Source organism: Cygnus olor, chromosome 11 (genome assembly GCF_009769625.2).
Source record: "Cygnus olor isolate bCygOlo1 chromosome 11, bCygOlo1.pri.v2, whole genome shotgun sequence".
Lineage (NCBI taxonomy): Eukaryota > Metazoa > Chordata > Aves > Anseriformes > Anatidae > Cygnus > Cygnus olor.
This window is the reverse complement of record NC_049179.1, coordinates 7,528,076-7,550,140: the sequence shown is the minus strand read 5'-3', so window position 1 is coordinate 7,550,140 and position 22,065 is coordinate 7,528,076. Positions and strand designations below refer to the sequence as shown.

Sequence of the window (22,065 nt, the reverse complement as noted above, 5' to 3'; positions counted from 1 at the left end):
TCATGACTTCCTGGAAAGCTTTGTCCTCACCAAAGATGTTAAATTTGAGATATGAGTAGGTGTCACCCAGTGCTACAGGGACAGGCAAGTTCTTTTAGGGATCCTGGGTAGAATGAGGACTGGCCACAGGGTTGTGGTTATTATTAGAGCTTTATCATCACATAAAAATTATAGCAATCAGTGCAGCTTATTGTTATTTAGAATCTTCAACAGTTAGCGTAGCTTATCATTAAAAAGAATTTCCAGCAATTAGCGTAGCTTATTGTTAGATATAATTTTTAGAAATTAGGGTAGCTTTCACATTATCTAGAATTTTTAGTCACCTAAACTCTTTAGTTACATGGACCCTCTGCAGATCAGGTCAAATTCTTAATAATCAGCATGCAATACAATGATCATAATCTAGTCTGCTTAAAGGAAATGCCCTTTTTCAATTACTTTATTTTATCCTGTTACAGAGAAGGCGATTCTGAAGAAAGTCTGGGGTCACCCAGTGACCTTAGTTTGTCTCTTGTCTGTTGGAGCATCAGTGGCAAGTATCTGGCTGGAGCTACGGAAAAGATGGTGAACATATGGCAAGTAAATGGTATGCTCTAAATACCGGTGAACACTTTACCATACAATGTATTTCTAGGGAAGCTGCCAAAGCATTGAATCTTTGTTTACCTAACTATTTGTGTGTGCTTTCCAATTTAAATACCTGCCATGTTCCATAATATCTTGTCAACTTGTTCAATTAGAGGAAGGCACTAACCACAAATTGATGCATGCCTTATAATTAATTCAGTAGAAAACTGAGCACCAGTTATGAGTTCTTGTTGTATGTGATGTTTAGGTTTGAGGCTTGATCACTCCTGGTGTTTTGTTTGCAAATATGGTCCCATAGTCCACAGGACTTAGTTTTCTACAAAAGGTATGGAGAATGCCAAAATTGGCTGAAACAGATGCAGGGGTGGATTACAGTGGAAGAGATGGAAAACCTGCTGAGAGCACAATGACTAAGCTTGGTTTATGTAGCTGAACAAAAGAGTCTCAGAGGAATAAGATTATAAATCAATACATTAGGAAGGTAACCACTAAAAGCCCAGAGAGAAAAAGCACCTGTTTAAGCAAAAATGAATAGTGTTACCACTAGAAGAAATGGAAATAAGTAGTCCATGAATAACTTCAAGAATGTTTCTGGTGTTAAAAAGATTGTGATACCAAATAGTTTATAAGGAAGGATGATGACTGAGGAAGAAATACTTTAAAATGTATTAGATAAATTTATAAGATTGCATTGTGATAAGGAGGACTGAGCCTGATCCAGAAAGGTCCTTCCTAATTCCTTGATTCGGTTTGCAAGTGTCTCTAAGTGGATTCTCTTACATCTTTCCTGTCATTTTTGCTGTGTTTAACCAGTTCAGAATAATACCTTTAGAACTCTTGTGAGAGGAAGACGGTTAGTCACTTTGTTGCTTTTAATCTCTGAAGAAACATTATTATGCAGTTCTGTGCTTAGGAAGATCACTGCTGACGCTGTCCACATTAATAGGCAGTCCACAGGAAAAGTATAAATGGTCTGAGTACTGAAGAATTTAGCTTCCTCCTTTAATGAAACTACTTAACTTGACTGAAAATTGAGATTTGTTAGCTAGATTTTGAGTCTGTGGAGATTAGTGGTCCACTGCTTCATAGTCTTGTAATTTATGTGAATTTGTAGCATATCCTAGCTGTAAATAGGGTCTTTTGATATTTTCCCATGGAAAGTATTTCTGTTGCATTATTTTCTTTATGAAGATGAAGCAGTTTAAAACATTTTTTTTGGGTTCCTAGGAGGAAAAGGATTATTAGATCTTCAGCCTCACTGGGTATCTGCATTAGCTTGGCCGGAAGAAGGGCCAGCGGCAGCATGGAAAGGAGAATTGCTATTAATTGGCCGTATGGATGGATCTCTTGGACTTATTGAAGTTGTGGATATTTCAACCATGCACCGGATAGAATTGGAACACTGCTACAGAAAGGATGGTAGGTGACTGTTTTAATATTTAAACAGAGCTTAAAAGTAAAAGTGTCCCCCCCCCCTTTTTTTTTTTTAATAATTTAACAAGTATATAATCCCTATTTTTATTGTTCATGGGGATACAACTTCTGATACTTTGCTCGCAAGCATCATTCACTTGTGTTCATGGGAGGAGGAAAGTGTGGAATCTCAGTCTGCACCTAGGTTCCTTTTACAGCAAAGACCAACAGTTTGTAGTGGCCTAGTCAAATCGTGACATTCCTTGTCATCATAAAAAAAATAAATCAATATAGATTCTCTGCAGTGTCTGTTCTCTCTAAAGAGGTCAGGTAGACAGTATCATCTGAATTCCGTAATTACTGCTATTTTTCTTTTATAGTTCCAGTCCCAGGGGACATCAAATAGTACATCTTAGGTAGCGTTTTGTGGTTTTGCATATTGTTTCTCCAAGAAGTATGATTTTATTTTTTTGGCAGAAGCAAGTGAGGTGCTATCTAGATACTGACAAAGGCTGAAGTGGCTTTCAGTGGTTTTCTTAGAAGCATCCCAATTTCAGACACATGTATAGGATTTCGTCTACTTTTTTCTTTTCCTTAGCATAGATAATTTTCACCATGTCAGGAATATAAATCCAGTTATTTTAATGAAGAAGAGTGGAAAAAAAAAATCTAACAGGGATTTCAACATCTGTGATTACAGGGGCACTTGCTTCTTTCTTTACTGTACAAATTCAAGAAAATTCTCAGACAAAAAGTATGTCAGGTAACCTTGGTGGGGAGGGGAAGTTTTCATGCACTTAATATTTTAGACAATTACACTTGCACACCTTTTGGAAGGAGTGATAATTAAGTTTTGTGTTACCTGTCTACATAGTTTCCGTCACATGCCTTGCCTGGTTCAGTGAAGACAGACCATTTGCAGTTGGCTATTCAGATGGAAAGTTGCTAATAGGAACAAAGGAACCACTTGAAAAAGGAGAAATTGTTCTAGTTGATGCACACAAGGTAGAGTTACTCATTTTAAAACTAATCTATAATTTCTGCAGGTCACAGTCTGTTTAAGTTGTTTTCTGTATTTGGAAATTATAAAATCAAGCACATATTCATAATATCTATTTCTGACATACTAAATACAATAGAGTAAAGAGGAACAGTCTACCAAATTAAAAAAAAAAAAGAGAGAATTACAGCCTTTTTTGCTGTTGGAGATTGTGAAGTGTATGTGCATACAGCAATGGGTATGTATTATGGGCATCTGGATTTAAAAAGACTTCATTTGTAAAAGCACTTAACAAATATTAAAAATGTTAATTTTGGTCATGCCACATGTTTTTGTAAAGCTTAAGTTACTGTGCAAAGCAAAAGATCTTTTTCTAAATATGCAGCTGTAAAGGTTTTGATCCTTTGCTTTGGTGTACATAATAAGTCATGAATAACTTGACTAATGAGTTATTAGGCTAAGAAGAGAATTTCCCAAAGGAAAGTTTATTAAAAACATCTTGAATGCTTCCATGAATTTGTCTTAAATATTTGAAGTGTGGTAGTCACAGAAGTGAGCAAGCTGTGGCGATAAAACTAGACTTGGCTTTTCCACTATGGGCTCTTCTTTCCTACATTGGTTAGACTCAGTACGTCATTGGTCCCATTGCCTAATAAGCTTATGAAGCCAATACCTTTAAGGTAATTCCTGCTGCAATTAAAAAATATAAAAAATGTGAGTGTTCTGAAAAGTATCATTCATATTATCTTTACTTGTTAGGATTTGAGAATAAAATGTTCTTTGTTATTAGTAATTAAACATTGGATTAGCTCTGGCAGTTAAATTTCCTTTGTTCTTACTGTGTTACTTCACACCAGCATTCAATTTTTAAAATCTAATAGGATATGATTGTTAGTATGAAGTGGGATCCAACTGGTAAGATCCTCCTGACATGTGCCAAAGAAGAAACAGTGAAACTCTGGGGATATATGGGAGAGTCTTGGAGACGTCTGCATTCACTGCCCCATCCAGCTCTTGTGAATGGCATTGCGTGGTGTGCTCTTCCAGGGAAAGGACCCAAGTTACAGCTTTTACTAGCTACGTATGTAATTTTTTTGTTTGTTTTAGCTCTTTTGCAGTTGGGTGTTTTTTTTATTATTATTATTTTTTTTTTTTTTAATTCTACTGGTCATTAATGTCTAGAGCAAACATAAGTGTTGTGTTTTTTCAAATAATGTTTACTCAGTAAGCCAGTTTTCATGAGATCCATAAAGCATCCAAATTTAAATGGAAAGTGTGGGTCTGGTCATGTTTACTGTTTTCTCTGTCATAAGACCTGTGCATGGTGAACCTGTGCTTGAAATTTGTTGTTTTCCTGCAAATATATTTTTCTTTTTTTTTGAGATTACGGTGTTAGTAAAAATCAAAAAGTGTTGGCATGAGGGTTGGGAGTTTAGGGAGTGGAATAGGAGAAATGCATTTATCCATGGGTAACACTCCTTTCCACTTTAGATGATTTGATCGATATAGTTTTATAGAAAGGTGGTGCCAACTGATATTTTCAGGACGTTTTGTTAGTTAATACTTTATATTAATACCTTTACTTTGGTTTTCTGATTTATCCTGACTTCCTTCAGAGGATGCCACAATGGTTTGGTGTGTGTCTGGACTGTTCCCCAGGACATAGTAACCACATTGCAGTCCAGCTCAACATACTCAGAAGGATGGTGGGACCAAGAAACAAGTGCCAAGGTAGAAGGAGTAGTGTTTAAGAAATTCCCTTTGCTTGTTCTGAGACTGGGGAGGAGGGAAATGTGAACAAATTACTCAAATCTCAAATTTACTAAGAGAAGGTGTTTGCTGAAAAAAAAAATAATATATATATATATTACATTTGTAGGCATTTTTAGAACAGGAAATGAAAAATCACAGGTTTAAGTGAATTTTATTTAGCTAGAGAATGTATTTTGAACTGTTTCCATTCTTTAAAGTTGTTAAATTTATACTAAAATTCACTAAGTGTTTTAAATTCTTTCTAGGTAAATTAAGTCACAATAAATTTAACCAACATAAAATTAAATTGTAATGCAGTCTTTAATGTTGATGTCATTTTGTACAGGGAGAAAAGATGATAACATGACAAAGATATTTATAATTTTGGACTTCATTATCCTGTGGAAATTACTACATCTCTACAAATTATCAGTGTTTATTACAGAATATAGAAGTTAAATTATGCTATTCCTTTTTCTGTAACAAGTTCATTGTTCCATAACTATGAAATGATTTGCAGGATGGATACAGAAAGCCAGTAGAAGTCAAGTGTGTATTTCAGCTGAGAGGCCATATTACTCCTGTTCGGACTGTTGCATTCAGTCCTGATGGACTGGCATTAGTATCTGGTGGACTTGGAGGTCTCATGAATATTTGGTCTTTACGGGTAAGATTGTCTTAGAGGAGGCATGATTATTTTTTTAGTGTAAGTATCTCAAATGGTCAAGTCATCAGACTCTCTTTTTGTTTTCCCCCAGTCTGTTACAAATGAGAGAAAGTGTAGTATAAAATAATGGTATGATGTTATACTTAATAAAAGATAAATTAAAATTATACTTAACATTCAAGTACTTTGTATTTTAGGGTTCTACTACTTATTCACTCTTTAGTCTTGGTCACGTTAGTCAGGCCTTGCAGAAGCAGCCGCTCTTGTTACAGATGGGAACAATATATTCATTTACTACAAGAACTTGTCCAAGAATCAAACAATGTTTAGTATTAAACACTTCTAAATCCTTTGTTACGTTATGTCCTTTGTATGATAAAATTGCTAGATGGATTTTTGCTTTTAGTATAGACATTTCATTTTTTAAGAAGTTTATTGAACAGCTTGGGAGTATATCATCCCTTAGGAATATACTTTGTCTGTATTTAAATGGAAAAGTAGCTGTATACACACTGACATAAAACACTTCTTTCCTTAGGATGGTTCAGTATTACAGAGTGTTGTAATAGGTTCTGGAGCTATTCAGACTGCGGTATGGATACCTGAAGTTGGAGTAGCTGCGTGTTCTAACAGATCAAAGGTGATACTGTGTGTTAAAATAATCTTTTAAATTTTTGTACTGAGAATTATCTTATTAAAATAAAACCTTTGTCTTTTTCAAAGAAGTATGCAGGCAGGACCCATCTCTGTTTATTGGCTTATGTTATCCAAACGTACTTGTGTACAAAGCTGCTTGGGTAACTGACAGTCTGTCTAACCCTGTTATATTTGTAAGCTACGTTGCTTTGACTTTCAACTATCACTTGACCCTAAAAAGATTTTTTTTTTGAAGTATCTCATGTTGAGTTTTGGGCAGTGGAGGTGGAGGAGGGAGAAAACCTTCTGAACTGGGGGTTATAAAGGATGCTGCACACTGGTTATATCAACTTTTCTGTTTAACGGTGGCAGCTGTAAATGGGACACAAAAATAGGATAAAGACACTTAATTTTTCGTTTATGCAGCATGAAGAGATGTTTCATTTCCCAAAACAAATAAAACTCCTTAGTGATTTAATTTAGTCTCAACCAGCCTCAACTTCAGATTTTTTTTTAAGGAGCAGCAGAATTTACTTCAATGTTTTCTGTGTCAAGAACTTCTGGTATCTGAACAGAAGCTTCATAAGTGGCAATATTTAGAAGCCTGCATGTGTCCTACACATCCTCAAGTAATTAAAAAAAATACAAAACAACGACAGAACCCCCCCACAGCTGATTATTCCGAAAGATGGCCTTTTTTGTGACTAAAGTTAAACATGGCACAAGTTATGGTTTCTGTTATTAGAGTCATGGTGCATTTGATTCTAAATATTTGGGGATTTTTTGAAAGTCTTCTCTGAATTCGGCCCAGATGTTGAAGATCATATTGCAGGGCTAATCCTTAACTAAGGTTACAACAGCAGTCACTGAAATGAACTCTGCTTATTAACATCTGTTTGCATTCTTCCTTGGAATGATAATCCTAATGTTGCCTTGAGAATGTGATGTTAACACATGAGGAAGTGGCATATGAATAGAGCTACTCCACGGTGCTTGTCAGCAGATTATTCACTAGCAGACATAAAAAATACTGAAGTTTATGTATTTTCTGGCCCCTTTGGAAACTACGATAATTGGTGATAAATCAGTGGAGCTGAACAATCCTGTTCTATGATTTTAAAATTCCTAATGTGTCTTGTCGCTGCTGTTATACAGGATGTGTTGGTAGTGAATTGTACATCAGAGTGGATATCTTCCAATCACATCCTTGCAACGTGTAGGACTGCACTGAAACAGCAAGGAGTTCTAGGATTAAATATGGCTCCTTGCATGCGAGCTTTCTTGGAACGTTTGCCAATAATGCTTCAGGAACAGTATGCTTATGAAAAGGTAAGAAAAGTTAATGAGAATACTTAAAATTCATGTCTGACTTAAGATAACTGTTTGAATCTCAGCAGGTTTCAGTGTTTCAAGACTGAAAACCCAAGACTTTCCTACATCCTATTTGGAAATATCTTTCAGTATTCTCAAAACTAGCAGCCTTTTAGTTTGAGAATATTTAAAATCCTAGAAAATATTTAAGTGTGGAAGAAAGTATTTGTCTACAGGACTAGCTTTGAAGGACTTCTGTTTCTGAATTGATGAATATATACTCCTAACTTTGCATGTTTGATTTCTCTCCCCCATTCCCCTCACCTTTAGCCCCATGTTGTTTGTGGAGACCAGCTTGTTCATAGTCCTTATATGCAATGCTTAGCATCACTCGCTGTGGGCCTTCACCTAGATCAGCTGTTGTGCAATCCTCCAGTACCACCTCATCACCAGAACTGCCTCCCTGATCCTTCAGCCTGGAGTCCCACAGAATGGGCTTGGCTAGAGTGTTTCTCAACTACCATAAAAGCTGCTGAAGCCCTGGCCAAGGGAGCACAGTTCCCAGAATCTTTTACTGTTCCAGACCTTGAACCTGTTCCAGAGGATGAACTTACTCTCCTAATGGTAAAATGTGCTATACTGCCTTGACAGCAAAGCATATTAGTGTTAAGCATATGGTATGATGCAGTTAACATCTCGGAACTGTAAATATTTATAATGTATATTTATATATACACATAAGCACCAGCAATAAGTTTATTTTTTAATTAACTGTTATAGAGTGTACTGTAAAGATTGCTCCCTGTGTGTGTAGTCATGAATGCAAGTCAGTTGCATATTGAGGGGAAAAAAAAAAACACCAGTAATTTTCTTATGTGATAGAAGCAAGAAATCTAGAGCTCAACTATAGCGATTTCAGAGTAACTTTCTGGCACGTTCCTACACTGAATTATTTTGGCAGAGGTAATTGTCTTTATAACTCGTTACAATATGTCAACCAAAATAAGAATGTTAGATTAAGAAAATTTTATCAGCAAGGTATGACATCTTCAGACAATGTTTGCGTTTAAAGCTTCAAAAAGCCCTAATAAGTATCTGTAAAAGGGAAAAGATTATTTCATCACAATTTTTTATTTTATTTTTTGATTGCAAGCCATGGATAATTGTGCCATTGATAGATTGGCATAGTAAGGAAATAAGCTTGATCTATAGACAAAATTCAAGTATTTTAGTCTGCATACATTCATTTTTATTTTTGTATTTTTTTAGAATAGTTTGAATTAGCATATTGTTATTAGTCAAAAAATAAATGTGTTACATAACAGCTAAATAATGTGCATCTCTTGAACTGAATGTCTTAACTGTGCCTTTTGTTGCATAGGATAACAGTAAATGGATCAATGGTATGGATGAACAGATAATGTCTTGGGCAACATCAAGGCCAGAGGTTAGTAAAATTGAATTTTATTTATTTATGTTTCAACATGGCAAGCTTTTGAAAGTACTCTTTTTCTAAAGCATCCTTTCATGCTATGCCATAGGATTGGCACTTGGGAGGCAAATGTGATGTGTATCTGTGGGGAGCAGGAAGACACGGACAGTTAGCAGAAGCTGGTAGAAATGTCATGATACCAGTAGCAGCACCTTCATTCTCTCAGGCTCAGCAGGTGATCACTTAAACATATGTTTTTATTTTTATTGATTTATAACATGTATTATTGTTTGTTTGTCAAAATCTCTATCTAAATGTCTTCAATTTGTTGTTTGAATCTACCACAAAGTACACTCAAACATGTATTTTCACTAAAGAAGAAGTCTTTAATTATTTGACAATTTCAAATTAAGCCATTGAAATCTGACAAAACAAAACTGCTTGACAGGAGCGTGACATGAAAATACCCAAACAGCTCTAGCATAATTCATGTGCCCATTTTGTTTTCTGGGTTAAAATTAACATTTAGGATGGAAACACCAAGATAAATCTCACATAGGAGCATATTGTGATTTCTCTCACCGGAAGATCTTCAAGGTCCCTTCCAACCTAAGCCATCCTATGATTTTATGGTTCTATAAGAAGGTTTGCCAAAACTAGTAGCAAGAATCAATGAAATAATTTGTATTAAGATGTGATTAGGTAATAAAACTCCATTAAACATGGGATGAGTGATTCTAATAGGGTTGTTGTGAAGGTATTTGTAGTGTGACAGAATCTGTGGTCTTGACAAAAAAAAAAAAAAGATGGTACATTTTAACACAGGACTTACAACATCGCTGCATCTAAAACAAAAATAACACACCTGTGTATTCTTCTCAACTAGGTTGTTTGTGGTCAGAATTGTACTTTCGTCATTCAAGCTAATGGCACAGTTTTGGCTTGTGGAGAAGGGAGCTATGGGCGACTGGGACAAGGAAATTCAGATGATCTTCATGTGTTAACGGTCATTTCAGCACTGCAGGGTAAGACTGGTTTGAAATTACTCGACTGATAGAGAACAAATAAGCATTTTGGCAGTTAATATAATTATTTGTCTAGACACTTTTCACAGATTGACATATTGAACTATTTTAGTCAGTAAATAAAAAATAAACTAGCTTTTTATTTCTTCTCACGATTTAGGTAGTGACATATTAAAATTCCTTAATTTTCAGAAGGCTTTGAGGAAAAGTGTTTGCCCAAGATAGCAACATTTCATTCCAAAACTAACAGCAGGTCAGAAGCATAGGTTGCACATGAGAAGATGAAGAGTTCCTTCAAAATAAAAATAAAGCAATTGCTATAAGAAAAAACTATACTCATGGTTGCTTCCTTTCCCTGGCCTTAATGTGCTACCACTAGGGGCACTTGGTGGATGCATATGAAGAGTTCATTATAATTTACTGTAAGCGCTGTTTTCTCACTTTTCTTTAACAGGCTTTGTTGTAACACAGCTGGTGACCTCTTGTGGATCTGATGGACATTCTATGGCTTTAACGGAAAGTGGGGAAGTCTTTAGCTGGGGTGATGGAGATTATGGCAAACTGGGACATGGGAACAGCGACAGACAGCGCAGGCCTAGACAAATAGAGGCTCTGCAAGGAGAAGAAGTGGTGCAGGTTCCACAGCATTTTTTATTCCTCTTATGAACTGCAGATATTGTAATTTAGTGCTAGGAATACTGGCTTGGGGTAACCAGTACAGATAGCGATAGAGATGTTCCAGAGCCATTGTCAGTCTTGCCAATTTGAATTTAGATACTGAATGAAAACAGGCAGATTCTGACTTCTCTCTGAGCATTATGAAGCAAGTTGGTAATTCCCACTTGAAGAATGTTACAATCACAAGACTCACTGGTGGTATGTGATGTTACTTGACACTTGTTATTTGAGAAGACTAAAAATTTGAAAGAGCCTGGAAGTAAGGGATGGTCCAAAAGGCTGTCAAAACACAGGCACAACTTAGCAGTTTCCCTTGGTCTTTGTCAGATAGATATCTTTGACCTTTAAAACAAGTCACCAGTCCTCCTCCTCCTTACTAAGTCTGCTTTATAACAGTCCAAAAAAAGATACCTGGTTTTGTCTGAAAGCCTTCATTCACGCAGGTATCCACCTGTCTTCCTCCTAACTTTACTGTGAGGGAAAACAAAAAGAGGTAGAATGTTGAGTCATTAATACTACAATACAATATCTGTACTTTACATCTTTATGAAGTAAATATATGTTGTGTGTGAAAAGGGTATTACATATTTATGTGTGTAATATTTTTCCCCTAAAATATAAATTACATGTATAAATTACAATTATTTTATTTCTAGATGTCATGTGGCTTCAAACACTCAGCTGTAGTGACAGCAGATGGCAAACTTTTTACATTTGGAAATGGTGATTATGGTCGATTAGGACTTGGAAATACTTCCAATAAGAAACTTCCAGAAAGAGTGACAGCACTGGAGGGTTACCAGATTGGACAGGCATGGTTTATTTAAAACTGCAATCATACCTTTGTTTAAAGCTAATATTTTCAATATATTTTAGTGTTCTGCTTTTTAATTTTGGCTTTTATTTTGATTGTAATAGCAGAATTTGAGTATGTGTATTGTTTTCAAATTTCTTTCCTGGCTTTTGATCCTCTTTGTGCAAAACTGCAATCCCTCCCCCACATTTTTTAAAACACTGTAAAGTTTCAATATGTAGGCATTAAGTATGAATTCATGAGCTAAAAAAAAATAACACAACTAATGTGGTCCTAAATGTTTTCAAAACACTATATGAAGCAATGCAAGTTTCAGTGTCTTTAAAGGGATAGTTATTTTCTAAAATGTGTTGTTTTTTTTTTTTCTAGAAGGTATTTGGGTTGTGCAAGTTTGTAGTAAGTTGGCAAAAACTGTAGTAATAACATATTTCTTTGAACCAGGTGGCTTGTGGACTCAATCATACTGTAGCTGTGTCAACTGATGGCTCAATGGTTTGGGCTTTTGGAGATGGAGATTATGGTAAACTTGGTTTGGGAAATTCCACTGCAAAATCCTCACCACAGGTTAGAATTCACAGGGGAAATTACTCTTTCAATAAGTTTTCAGCATTGCTAAATGTATTGCACAGAGTTCAGAATGTAGTTTTCAGAATTTAACTTAGTAATTCCAGAGGCTATACTATTCTAATAAAATCTAGCAAAAATAATTCTGATCATATGTTATGCTAAGCATGACACTCTAAAGCATCTCATGTAAACCAGTCTCACCTTATGTCAGAGATAATACAAACAGTGACAGTCATAGGATTAGTTTAAAGCAGAGAGGTTCCTTATTTTGGAATTTGTGGGGAAGGTTGTTTCCACACTGGGCTTCCTCTGATGCCACTCCCACCAATCACCAATAAATGAAAGGTATTTTGAATCATTGCACATAGAATAAGATGTTAGTTCTGTTAAAGAAAAAGAGAAAACTGTGTCTCAGTTTCTTGTATTCATGTACAGGCATTAATCAGAGTAATGCTGTATTGTATGCATTGCATTGTGGGAATTATAAATTTTATCTTTGAAAGCAGAAGATATATATGTAATTCATATTTGCTTTCTGTTTGTACCCTCATAACCTCATAGCTCTTTGTCCTCTCATTTACCCCTTAGAAAGTGGATATTCTTTGTGGAATTGGAATAAAAAAAGTTGCCTGTGGAACCCAGTTTTCTGTTGCATTGACAAAAGATGGTCATGTATATACTTTTGGACAAGGTAGGGGCAATCTGGTATTCAGATGTTTCCATCTATATGTTTCTGTGTATTGAAAGTGAAATGAAGAATATTAAGACGCATTTATAAGAGTGACCTAATGAGGATTTTGGAAGTACAGCAATGCAGTATTAACATAGGCCTAAAATCCAGACTTGTGGCTGTATCTAGTTTGATCTCACAAAAACTATCTTTCAGAATATTCTAATTTAGCTTTTGAAGAGTGTTTTCCTTAATCTTCATCGAATTTCACCCATCCAAATGCATTGGGTTACTTGAATGTTCACTTTGCCTAATAAATCCTATACCTACACAAATCGCTCAAAACTCTGGACAGGCAAGTTGCCAGCTACACTGAAATAAACATATTTGCTCTTAAGTCAGTTAACTCCTGTGTGTTGGAAAATTATATGCTTAGATCTAGAAGTCTTGTTTTAATAGATTTTGGTTTTGTTTCAGATTTACAGTGAAAATAACAATTTTGGCAATATTAATGAGCACATGTAAGATTTTGTAGGAAATGTACACTAAATTTCTCTATTTAGTCCCAGTTCTGAGAGTACCTAAGAGTTGCTTTTTGTCCCTCCCTGACTTTGCCTGCAAGTAAAATTCATTTTTTGATGTTCTTTATATACGTGGATATTTCCTTGCAATTTCAGATCGCCTTATAGGTTTACCAGAGGGCCGAGCTCGAAATCACAACAGACCCCAGCAAGTTCCAGTACTGTCAGGAGTCTTTATTGAAGACATAGCTGTAGGAGCAGAGCATACGCTTGCTTTATCATCTACAGGGGATGTATATGCATGGGGTAGCAACTCTGAAGGACAGGTATATACTATTTCCTGTTTATTTCTAACCTTTATAAGGCTAATTATACTTTATAGATGTCGTTGTAATGTATACCTTTTGGTGGAAAATCAAACTCTCCCCTGCCCCTCAGATGGCTGCTGTAACAGAAGGGCAAAGTTGCTGCTCTGATATTTCAGGATTGAGTATTTGAGAATGCTTGTTGAGCAACTTGTTTAGAATAGTTTCTGAAAGAAGTCTGTCTAATTTTAGAATGATGCTTACTTTGTATTTTTGAAAGAGAAATGTTTGTTAGTGTAAAAAGAAAAAAATAGAGAAACTTGGTTCTGAAAGCCTATTTTATGTTTTCCCTTGCAGTTTAAAAAGCTTGGTTTATATGGTGTAGGAATAATTTTTTATACTCTTATGATACAAAGTTACCACTTTTAGAAATGAAATTCAAAGCTATCGGTAAAAAGTCAGAATAGGTTCAGTAGACATTCTCTTTACACAGATTGTGTTTTCATAAACTATTGTAGGAGCTTCTATGCTACAGCAGAAGTGGTATTTAAATGGTACAGAAGAGGCATGAGCTGTGTTGACTATGCATGAGAGGTTGTGCATAGATGAATTTCTCAGTGTACAAAAGATCTTGCAAAAAATCTGTAGCTGTTTTAAGGTCTCTTTGCCACCTAAATTTGCTACTCCCATTAAGTGTGGATGTAATGTTTTATCCAAAATAAAAGGTAAATGAGCATAATAAAAGATTAAAAGCTACATATTTTAACCCAGTATATGTTGTCAATAAGAATCACTCTTTACTGTTTGCTCTGAATCTTTGCTGAGAGTGTTTTAGAAGTATTTCCACAGTTGTTGATTCTTCCTTGTGCCTTTTCCATCTGTTACAAATTGTCAGCTTGGACTTGGCCATACCAACCACGTCAGAGAACCAACCCTAATAACAGTCCTGCAAGGAAAAAATATTCGACAGATTTCAGCAGGACGTTGCCACAGTGCTGCCTGGACAGCACCGCCTGTTCCACCAAGAGCTCCAGGTAAAAAACAGATGGTTTGTGTGGTCATTTGATTTAGTCTTTTTGTTTCCCGAGGGATGAATGCAACTGGAGCCTTGGAATGTTTGGACAAATTTGTTTTGTTTTACATTCATTCAGTTTTCAAATTACCTTAGTCTCTGAATTTTGCTACCCTTTATGATGAAATAATGCATTCTTTCTTTTACTGTGGTAGGTGTTTCAGTGCCTTTACAGCTTGGTTTACCTGATGCCATTCCACCGCAGTATGGGGCACTGAAAGAAATGAGCATTCATACAGTAAGAGCAAGGCTCAGACTGCTGTACCATTTTTCTGACCTCATGTACTCTTCATGGAGATTACTCAACCTCAGTCCCAATAACCAGGTAAAATTCCATTTGAAAAATACAGCTTAGCTGTGTTGTGTTGTGCCATGTCACTGGAAAGTTTCTCACCAGATAAAGACAGACCTTATTGGTAGGTTCTGTAGTTTTTGTTTGTATGTTTTTTATTTATTTATTTAATAAATATACAGATCTGGATTAAGCCAGACATTTTCAAATATCATTGTATATTTTCATTTACACTAATATCGACATGTCAATGTTTTAGTTTCCAAAAACTTAGTAGCCTCAAAGCTATAAACAAAAAGTGCTAACCTGTTTCTCGAAATATTGAAGTGCTAGTGATTAATTATGAAGGTTTTTATTCTGTAAGGAATTGAATTAATGACCTTTATTAATGTTTATTCTCATACTGCCTTATTGCAGAACAGTACATCTCATTACAATGCTGGAACGTGGGGAATAGTTCAAGGACAGCTAAGACCCTTGCTAGCACCACGAGTGTACACACTCCCCATGGTACGCTCTATAGGAAAAACTATGGTTCAGGGAAAAAACTATGGGCCTCTGATTACTGTAAAAAGAATATCAACCAGGTCAGTATTGTTTTCACAGGGAATGTATTTGATATCAAATACCAATATTCATACATTTTCCATAACTTCTAGTATACCATGCTCTCTCTATACAACTTTATTATGACCAAGTGACTTCACTAGCCTTTACATTTTTATGAGTTACATTTTATGGCTGTTCTTCTCTTCTCTTTTTCAAAAGAGGTCGGAAATGCAAGCCCATTTTTGTACAGATAGCAAGACAAGTGGTAAAGCTGAATGCATCGGACCTTCGCCTACCTTCCCGTGCCTGGAAAGTGAAACTGGTTGGAGAAGGAGCCGATGATGCAGGGGGAGTGTTTGATGACACTATTACAGAAATGTGTCAGGTATGAAGAGTCTATTACTTCAAAATGCCTGGTAGAGTTTTCGTTGTATCTAGTGTTTGTTTGTATTTGTCAGATTTCCTTATGCAGCACACTAAATTCTTATTTTTCAGTCCTGAGTCATAGTACTAGAACTGTCTACTTATGGATGTCTCCAAGGAAAAATAAACCTTCTTCAAATTGTGGCAATGAGATGCAAAAAAGCCACACTGTAACTTAGTGTTACAATAGGCCACCTTGAAGTTCCACAATAGCCCCTACTTGTTATGGGAACATTTTGCAGACCCCCATTCTGTCCAGCCAATATGTTCTATAAGATTGTAGGCATACAATACAGTAACACCTCTGTCAGGGGTTTCTAACGTATGTGAAAATCTGTTACCTCTTGGGTTCAGTGCTGGAAAGGGAGTTCAGTGGCAGAAAGTATTTTTACTATGACCCTAGCCAGAATATTGTTGCTATACAGATTCATCTGGAAACTGAGGGCTATGGGCTAGGACTAAGAGAGATCTAGTTGCTTTTAAGGCACGACTATGATTGTAGCCAGGAGAAGGATTGAAAACTATACTGGCTGGAGGTCTTTGGTTGTTCCTTGACTCTTCCAGGAGTCTTACATCCCAAAGAATGAGAATTAATGCTATCAAAAGAGGATAATTAATAGGCATGCTTAGTCTGGGACAGGGGAACAGCCATAGATAGTGCTGGAGCTGGAATTGGAGTTACAGTTAGGATACAGGATGGAAGGAACTAAAGAACTCTGTTTATTAGTGATATTTCTAATACCGGTTAGACCAGAGAGGGTTGATTCAGATAAGGACTTGAGGCCTAACTTATAGATTCTTTCCTAGGCAGTTTACATTCACTGTGAGGTGTAATGAGGGCTCAGAAAATAATTCATTGAAAAATTTGGTACATTGGTAGTTCATGCAAAAAGCTGCACTTGGTAGGGTGTATAGCTTAGGGCTTTTGATCATTTCTAGAACAGGTACCAGGAATATATCACAGAGTAGTCACAGCGAAACAATGATTATAGTCTGACATACAGGCAGGCCTTCAAATAAATGTGATTTTATTAAGGAAAACCAGCCCTACCATTGTTGCTTTCTCTTAAGTATTTCAAAAGATTTTTTAATAAGTAATAATCAGTGTCATAGACTATTCTGTCTTACAATGCTATAATGTCAAAATATTTCTGTAATAGGTTTCTTGTCCCTGTGTCTAAGAATGCTTTTTTTTTGTTGCTGATTTTTAAGGAACTGGAAACTGGAGTAGTAGACCTGCTTATTCCTTCTCCAAATGCTACTGCTGAAGTAGGCTACAATAGGGATAGGTAAGTTGTCCAGGATTTCTTTTTATTGCACATGTAGGTTGGTGAAAATTAACTTCTATTAACTACTTTATACCAAATGGTAGGACTTCACGATTGTCCCTAGTACATTCTTTTCCTTCAGGTTATGATGTTACTTTGACATGAAGGAGAAGGTGTGGTTTAAATGTGAACTTTCTGGATTGCTGATACAGAATTTAGTGTAACATTAAGAATTTCAGTATTTGTGGTCAGGGTTAAATTTGCCCATCTTGGCCTCCTTTATTTCAACAGTCAAAAATAACAATAATCTACTTATTTGGACACCTCTTGCTGATAATTGTGTTGACAATTACTATGCTGTGCCTAGAAATATTTCTTCTTTTGCCTCTAATGAAGTAGCACAGAAATTATACTATAGTCTTTTGACTGTCTTCCAGGTTTCTCTTTAACCCTTCAGCATGTTTAGATGAACATCTGATGCAGTTTAAATTCTTGGGTATTCTCATGGGTGTAGCTATTCGTACAAAAAAGCCATTAGATCTTCATTTGGCTCCAATGGTTTGGAAGCAACTTTGTTGTATCCCACTCATCTTGGAGGATTTGGAGGAGGTAGATCTGCTCTATGTGCAGACCCTCAACAGCATTCTTCACATTGAAGACAGTGGGATTACTGAAGAAAATTTCCATGAGGTAAGATGCAAAAGTTGGAGCTTTTGAGTTTATTCTGAAAGTGGTCACTTCTATCAGATTAACCTTAATCTCAGTATTAATTTTATTATATGATTAAATATTTCTATTACTGGGATAACAAGGCCTTGATAAGCATTTGGAATAGTTCATGACCTAAATATATTTCTAGGTGACTGATAGTAAAATGTTAAACCTAGATCACTTGATTGACTTACACTAAACATAGTTTTTCTGTTTTGCCTAACAGATGATTCCTTTAGATTCTTTTGTTGGTCAAAGTGCTGATGGTAAAATGGTTCCCATAATCCCTGGAGGGAACAGTATCCCACTTACCTTTTCAAACAGGAAAGAATATGTGGAGAGGGCAATTGAGTACAGACTTCATGAAATGGACCGTCAGGTAAGAATCTCATCATGATCCTCTCCACATTGTTAACATGAACAGCATTTTTGATTCGTGTAAGTTTCCATTACAGTTTATTAGGGAATATGAAAAGCTTGGCTTTCTGCTGTATCCACAAGGATTTTTTTCCCCACAAGCTCTTATAGTTCTTTTTAGTTGTTTTTTTTTTGTTGTTGTTGTTCTAAGTCAGTTCTATTTTTCTTAGCAATTGCTCAGTTGACAAAAGAGTACTGGAAATGAGAACTTTTTTCATTAGAGCAGTTCCATTGCAACTGTCAATTCTTGGGAAACTTCACCACAATTGTGTGCACTATGCAGTGTTACTAGACATGATAGCAACATAGAGTCTAGCTGAAGTAAGTATTGTGGACAGACATTCGTTTAACTGAAAACTGTTTCTTTTCTGCTTTAGCAAAGAAACTACAAATACAGCATTAATGTTCTGAGAAGTATTAATTACCTATTTGCATATTTCTGTGTGTTTTGTCACTTGTATAGTGAAGTTTGCAAAAGCACTATGATAATTAGATGTTAGGAATATTCTTTTCCTTTTTCTCAAGACATAGATGCATGCAGAATTGCAGAGTTCTAACCTGTGTTAGAAAAATAAGCTACTAACTTGTACTTTAAGTTCTGCTGTATTGTGGCAGAATCTTTTCTTTTATGTGTAATTACTCTTAAAAATAGCTTTGTTTATTTTAATAATACTTTTAATATTCTCCAGAATTTTGCGAGGTTGTTGACTGTGCAGGGTATGCATGTGTGGGAGGTTGTATTTGGCAGATATTCTCTCTCCTTACCCTGTTCATTAGCAGATACATTGCCTTTGTATTTATTTGGATGGTACAATAAGTGGCAGAAGTAGGACAATTGCACTTCCAATGTCTCTTCTTTTTTTGGCAATAGGTGGCTGCTGTAAGAGAAGGAATGTCTTGGATTGTTCCAGTTCCCTTGTTGTCTCTTCTGACTGCTAAGCAGTTGGAACAAATGGTCTGTGGAATGCCGGAAATATCAGTTGAAGTTCTGAAGAAAGTTGTGCGTTACAGAGAAGTTGATGAACAGCATCAGCTAGTACAGTGGTTCTGGCATACCCTTGAAGAATTTTCAAATGAGGAGAGAGTGCTTTTCATGAGGTTTGTGTCAGGAAGATCTCGATTGCCAGCCAACACAGCTGATATCTCTCAGCGATTCCAAATAATGAAGGTTGATAGGGTAAGATGCTGGTTTTATTTTTATTATTATTATTAATATTATTCCTGTCTAGTTTAATCTGTCCTTTGGCAATAGCAGCTAGGTTTCCATAACTGTAAATTTACAGAGAAAGTCAGGGATAGGATATGCCCTAGCTATTAAAGCCAAAGATTTTATTTGTGCAGGAGCATTGAATACTGCATGAATTGCATATTAATTCAGTTGGTATATTTACTATGATTCTGTGATTGGAGGTCAACACAAGCCCTTGCACAAGAAACAAAACCTCTTCTGTTGTAACTTGTCCACAGTCATTTTTTGTTCCAATTCCTTTCTTCATTCGATAGTTTTCACTCCTTTAAGTTTGTATTAAGCAGCAACATATGACCACTAGTGAGCTCTAAGTCCTAAAACCACTGTAATGAATTTACAGTATATTACTTTACATACAGGTTGCATACATTTTGCATTGTGTTTGGGGTTTGTGCAGTGAAAGGATATTGTCTGAACTATATGAATCAAAAACTTGGGCAAATATAAGATAACAGTGTTTTGACTGTCATCTTTGGTGAGGTGTCTCAGGTTGCTTCATGTTAAGGCACAGTATGATATGTAATTTGAATGTTGCTTGGTGTCTTCCAGTGGGCTTCTAAATAGTAGTGTGGTCAAATAGTTGCATTTCATTAGTGAGTGGAATAACTCACACAGCAGGTGATATAGCAGTAGTTTCGCATATACTGCAGGATAAAACAATTGATGTAATAAACAAGAGAGGCTAGTCTGCTTCTTAGAAGAAATATTGAGATACAATGAGAAAATGCTGAATGATAGAGGCAGGGAAGAAGGGATCAATGAAATATGGATATGTTGCTTTTTTTCACTTTATTCACAAACTTAACAGTGTCCCACCTTTTATCCATTTCCACAGCCTTACGACAGCTTGCCTACCTCACAGACTTGTTTCTTTCAACTGAGGCTCCCACCTTACTCCAGTCAAGTAATCATGGCAGAGCGTTTGCGCTATGCAATCAATAATTGCAGGTCTATAGATATGGACAATTATATGCTCTCACGGAATGTGGACAATGCAGAGGGCTCAGACACAGATTATTAACATTCTGTGAACAAAATCATCTTCCTTTTACTACGAATAGTGCCCTAAGTCCAATTTGTTGTTGACATAATTTTATGGTAACCATAGATGTTTTAGGAGCATAAAAACAGATGTTAATAAACAGTGGCCACAGTTTAGTTACTCTAAATGTAACAAAAAATTAGATGTTTTTATTTTTTGTGATTGTAAAAAAAAAAAAAAAAAAGGAAAAAGAAAACAAAAAAGTATGATCAGTAATTTTTTTCTCCTTTTTTTGGTCACTTTTGATAAGTTTGCATGGAGACATTTTGGTGCATTTTTGTTGGGAATAGTACATTTGTAAGCCCTCCCAGTGAACATGAAGAGTTGTACATTGTGTATAATTGTTCATTAGCAAGGACAGTTTTACATGAATATTCACATATTTATTTTGTTTTAATTTGAATTGCCTGTGCAGGGTTCCTTATGCAGAGAAAAATAAAGCAAATTCAAGAATTGTTTGCTTGTATGCATTTGTGAACTGTGTATTGGTATACTTAGTCTTCATACTTTTTCGTTTTGTCTCAGGAAATTATAGTATTACAGTATTTAGACAGGACATGACTTTTGAAGCATCTTAAAATGTTTATTTTCAAGTAATCTGATAGGTAGGACCGTGCCCTGCTTTCTTAATGTCTTTGAGGCTTTTTCAGGTATACCATTAGCTTATGCTTTGTACTTCAATATGAGTTAAAGTTGTACTTGATTCCTTCTTGATTTTCACTTAAACGTTTTTCTTTTGCAGAGTAGTAATTGCTGACAATAATAATATACAGCCATCTTGACTTGGAAATCTTAAACCTTTTGTCCAAAAAACACCCCATCCTCTTTGATATACAGGAATTGATGTAACTGATCCTAATCAGAGTACAAATAAATTAAAATGAAGGTGACAGGCTAGTTGTTGAAGCTGTGGGTTTTATATATATTCTGAGTATACGACTGATTTTAGTAAACTGCATGCGTTTGGTCTCTGTCACAGCTGTAATTGTGTTATAGTCAGCAGTGCCTGGCTTATGCTGTAATGTTCATATCTAGTTAGGTCGGTGATGTACTATTACCAAGAAATTTTTATTCTATGTCTTAGGGAAGTGCTGATGACAATTCCTTTCAGTCTCTATATCTAAACTATAATTTGTGTCAAACTGCAAATGCTGTTTTATGTTCAGGAACCCTGTTCAACCAAGCTGAGAAGGGTAGTGTCTTTCCCCAGGTGAGTTGCTGCTGCTCTGGCTTGATGTTCCTCCTCATTCTCACTGGAATCCTTGATAGGATGCTGTGGGGCCTGAGGGCTGTGGAGAAAATTTATGAACCTAAACTCACTTGGTACACCACTAGTTTGTTTGAGTCTGGAGAACACAGGCATTCCTGTTTTATGTTAGCAGGGATTATTAGGGAAGCTTCCCAGTTGTCCGAGATGGAACCTGATGTATTGCTGCTGGCTAATGTTGGTCAAAGGGCTGAGCAAAGAGCTTCTAGATCCAGGTTTTATCTTGTTTATTCAGTTAGGACTCACTGTTGGCTCATGAAAAAGGCAAATGGTTCTTGAGCTATGACCAAGAACCAGACTGCAGCATGAAACATCTGGAGGGGGACTTCCAATTGTTTGGGGAGAACGAGGGACTCAGGGCTCTGAAATCATGCAGTTCAGTTTCCTGCCTCATCA

General features: G+C 36.0%; 1 protein-coding gene across 1 annotated transcript in view; it reads left to right on the top strand.

Annotated features, from left to right (window-relative positions):
* The window catches only part of HERC1 (HECT and RLD domain containing E3 ubiquitin protein ligase family member 1), a 102,614-nt gene extending 81,746 nt beyond the window's left edge, over positions 1-20,868 (top strand). The window contains 26 exon segments of the mRNA XM_040569397.1: positions 459-586; positions 1,816-2,007; positions 2,876-3,006; positions 3,883-4,082; positions 4,618-4,732; positions 5,274-5,420; positions 5,959-6,060; positions 7,212-7,385; positions 7,698-7,991; positions 8,749-8,814; positions 8,909-9,034; positions 9,686-9,824; positions 10,279-10,460; positions 11,159-11,314; positions 11,758-11,880; positions 12,472-12,574; positions 13,231-13,400; positions 14,275-14,413; positions 14,607-14,776; positions 15,161-15,330; positions 15,512-15,677; positions 16,928-17,004; positions 17,421-17,673; positions 17,921-18,073; positions 18,983-19,288; positions 20,196-20,868. Of these exon segments, the coding sequence (XP_040425331.1) occupies positions 459-586; positions 1,816-2,007; positions 2,876-3,006; positions 3,883-4,082; positions 4,618-4,732; positions 5,274-5,420; positions 5,959-6,060; positions 7,212-7,385; positions 7,698-7,991; positions 8,749-8,814; positions 8,909-9,034; positions 9,686-9,824; positions 10,279-10,460; positions 11,159-11,314; positions 11,758-11,880; positions 12,472-12,574; positions 13,231-13,400; positions 14,275-14,413; positions 14,607-14,776; positions 15,161-15,330; positions 15,512-15,677; positions 16,928-17,004; positions 17,421-17,673; positions 17,921-18,073; positions 18,983-19,288; positions 20,196-20,381 (4,168 nt within the window). The 3' untranslated portion in view covers positions 20,382-20,868.
* The last annotated feature ends 1,197 nt before the right edge of the window (positions 20,869-22,065 follow it).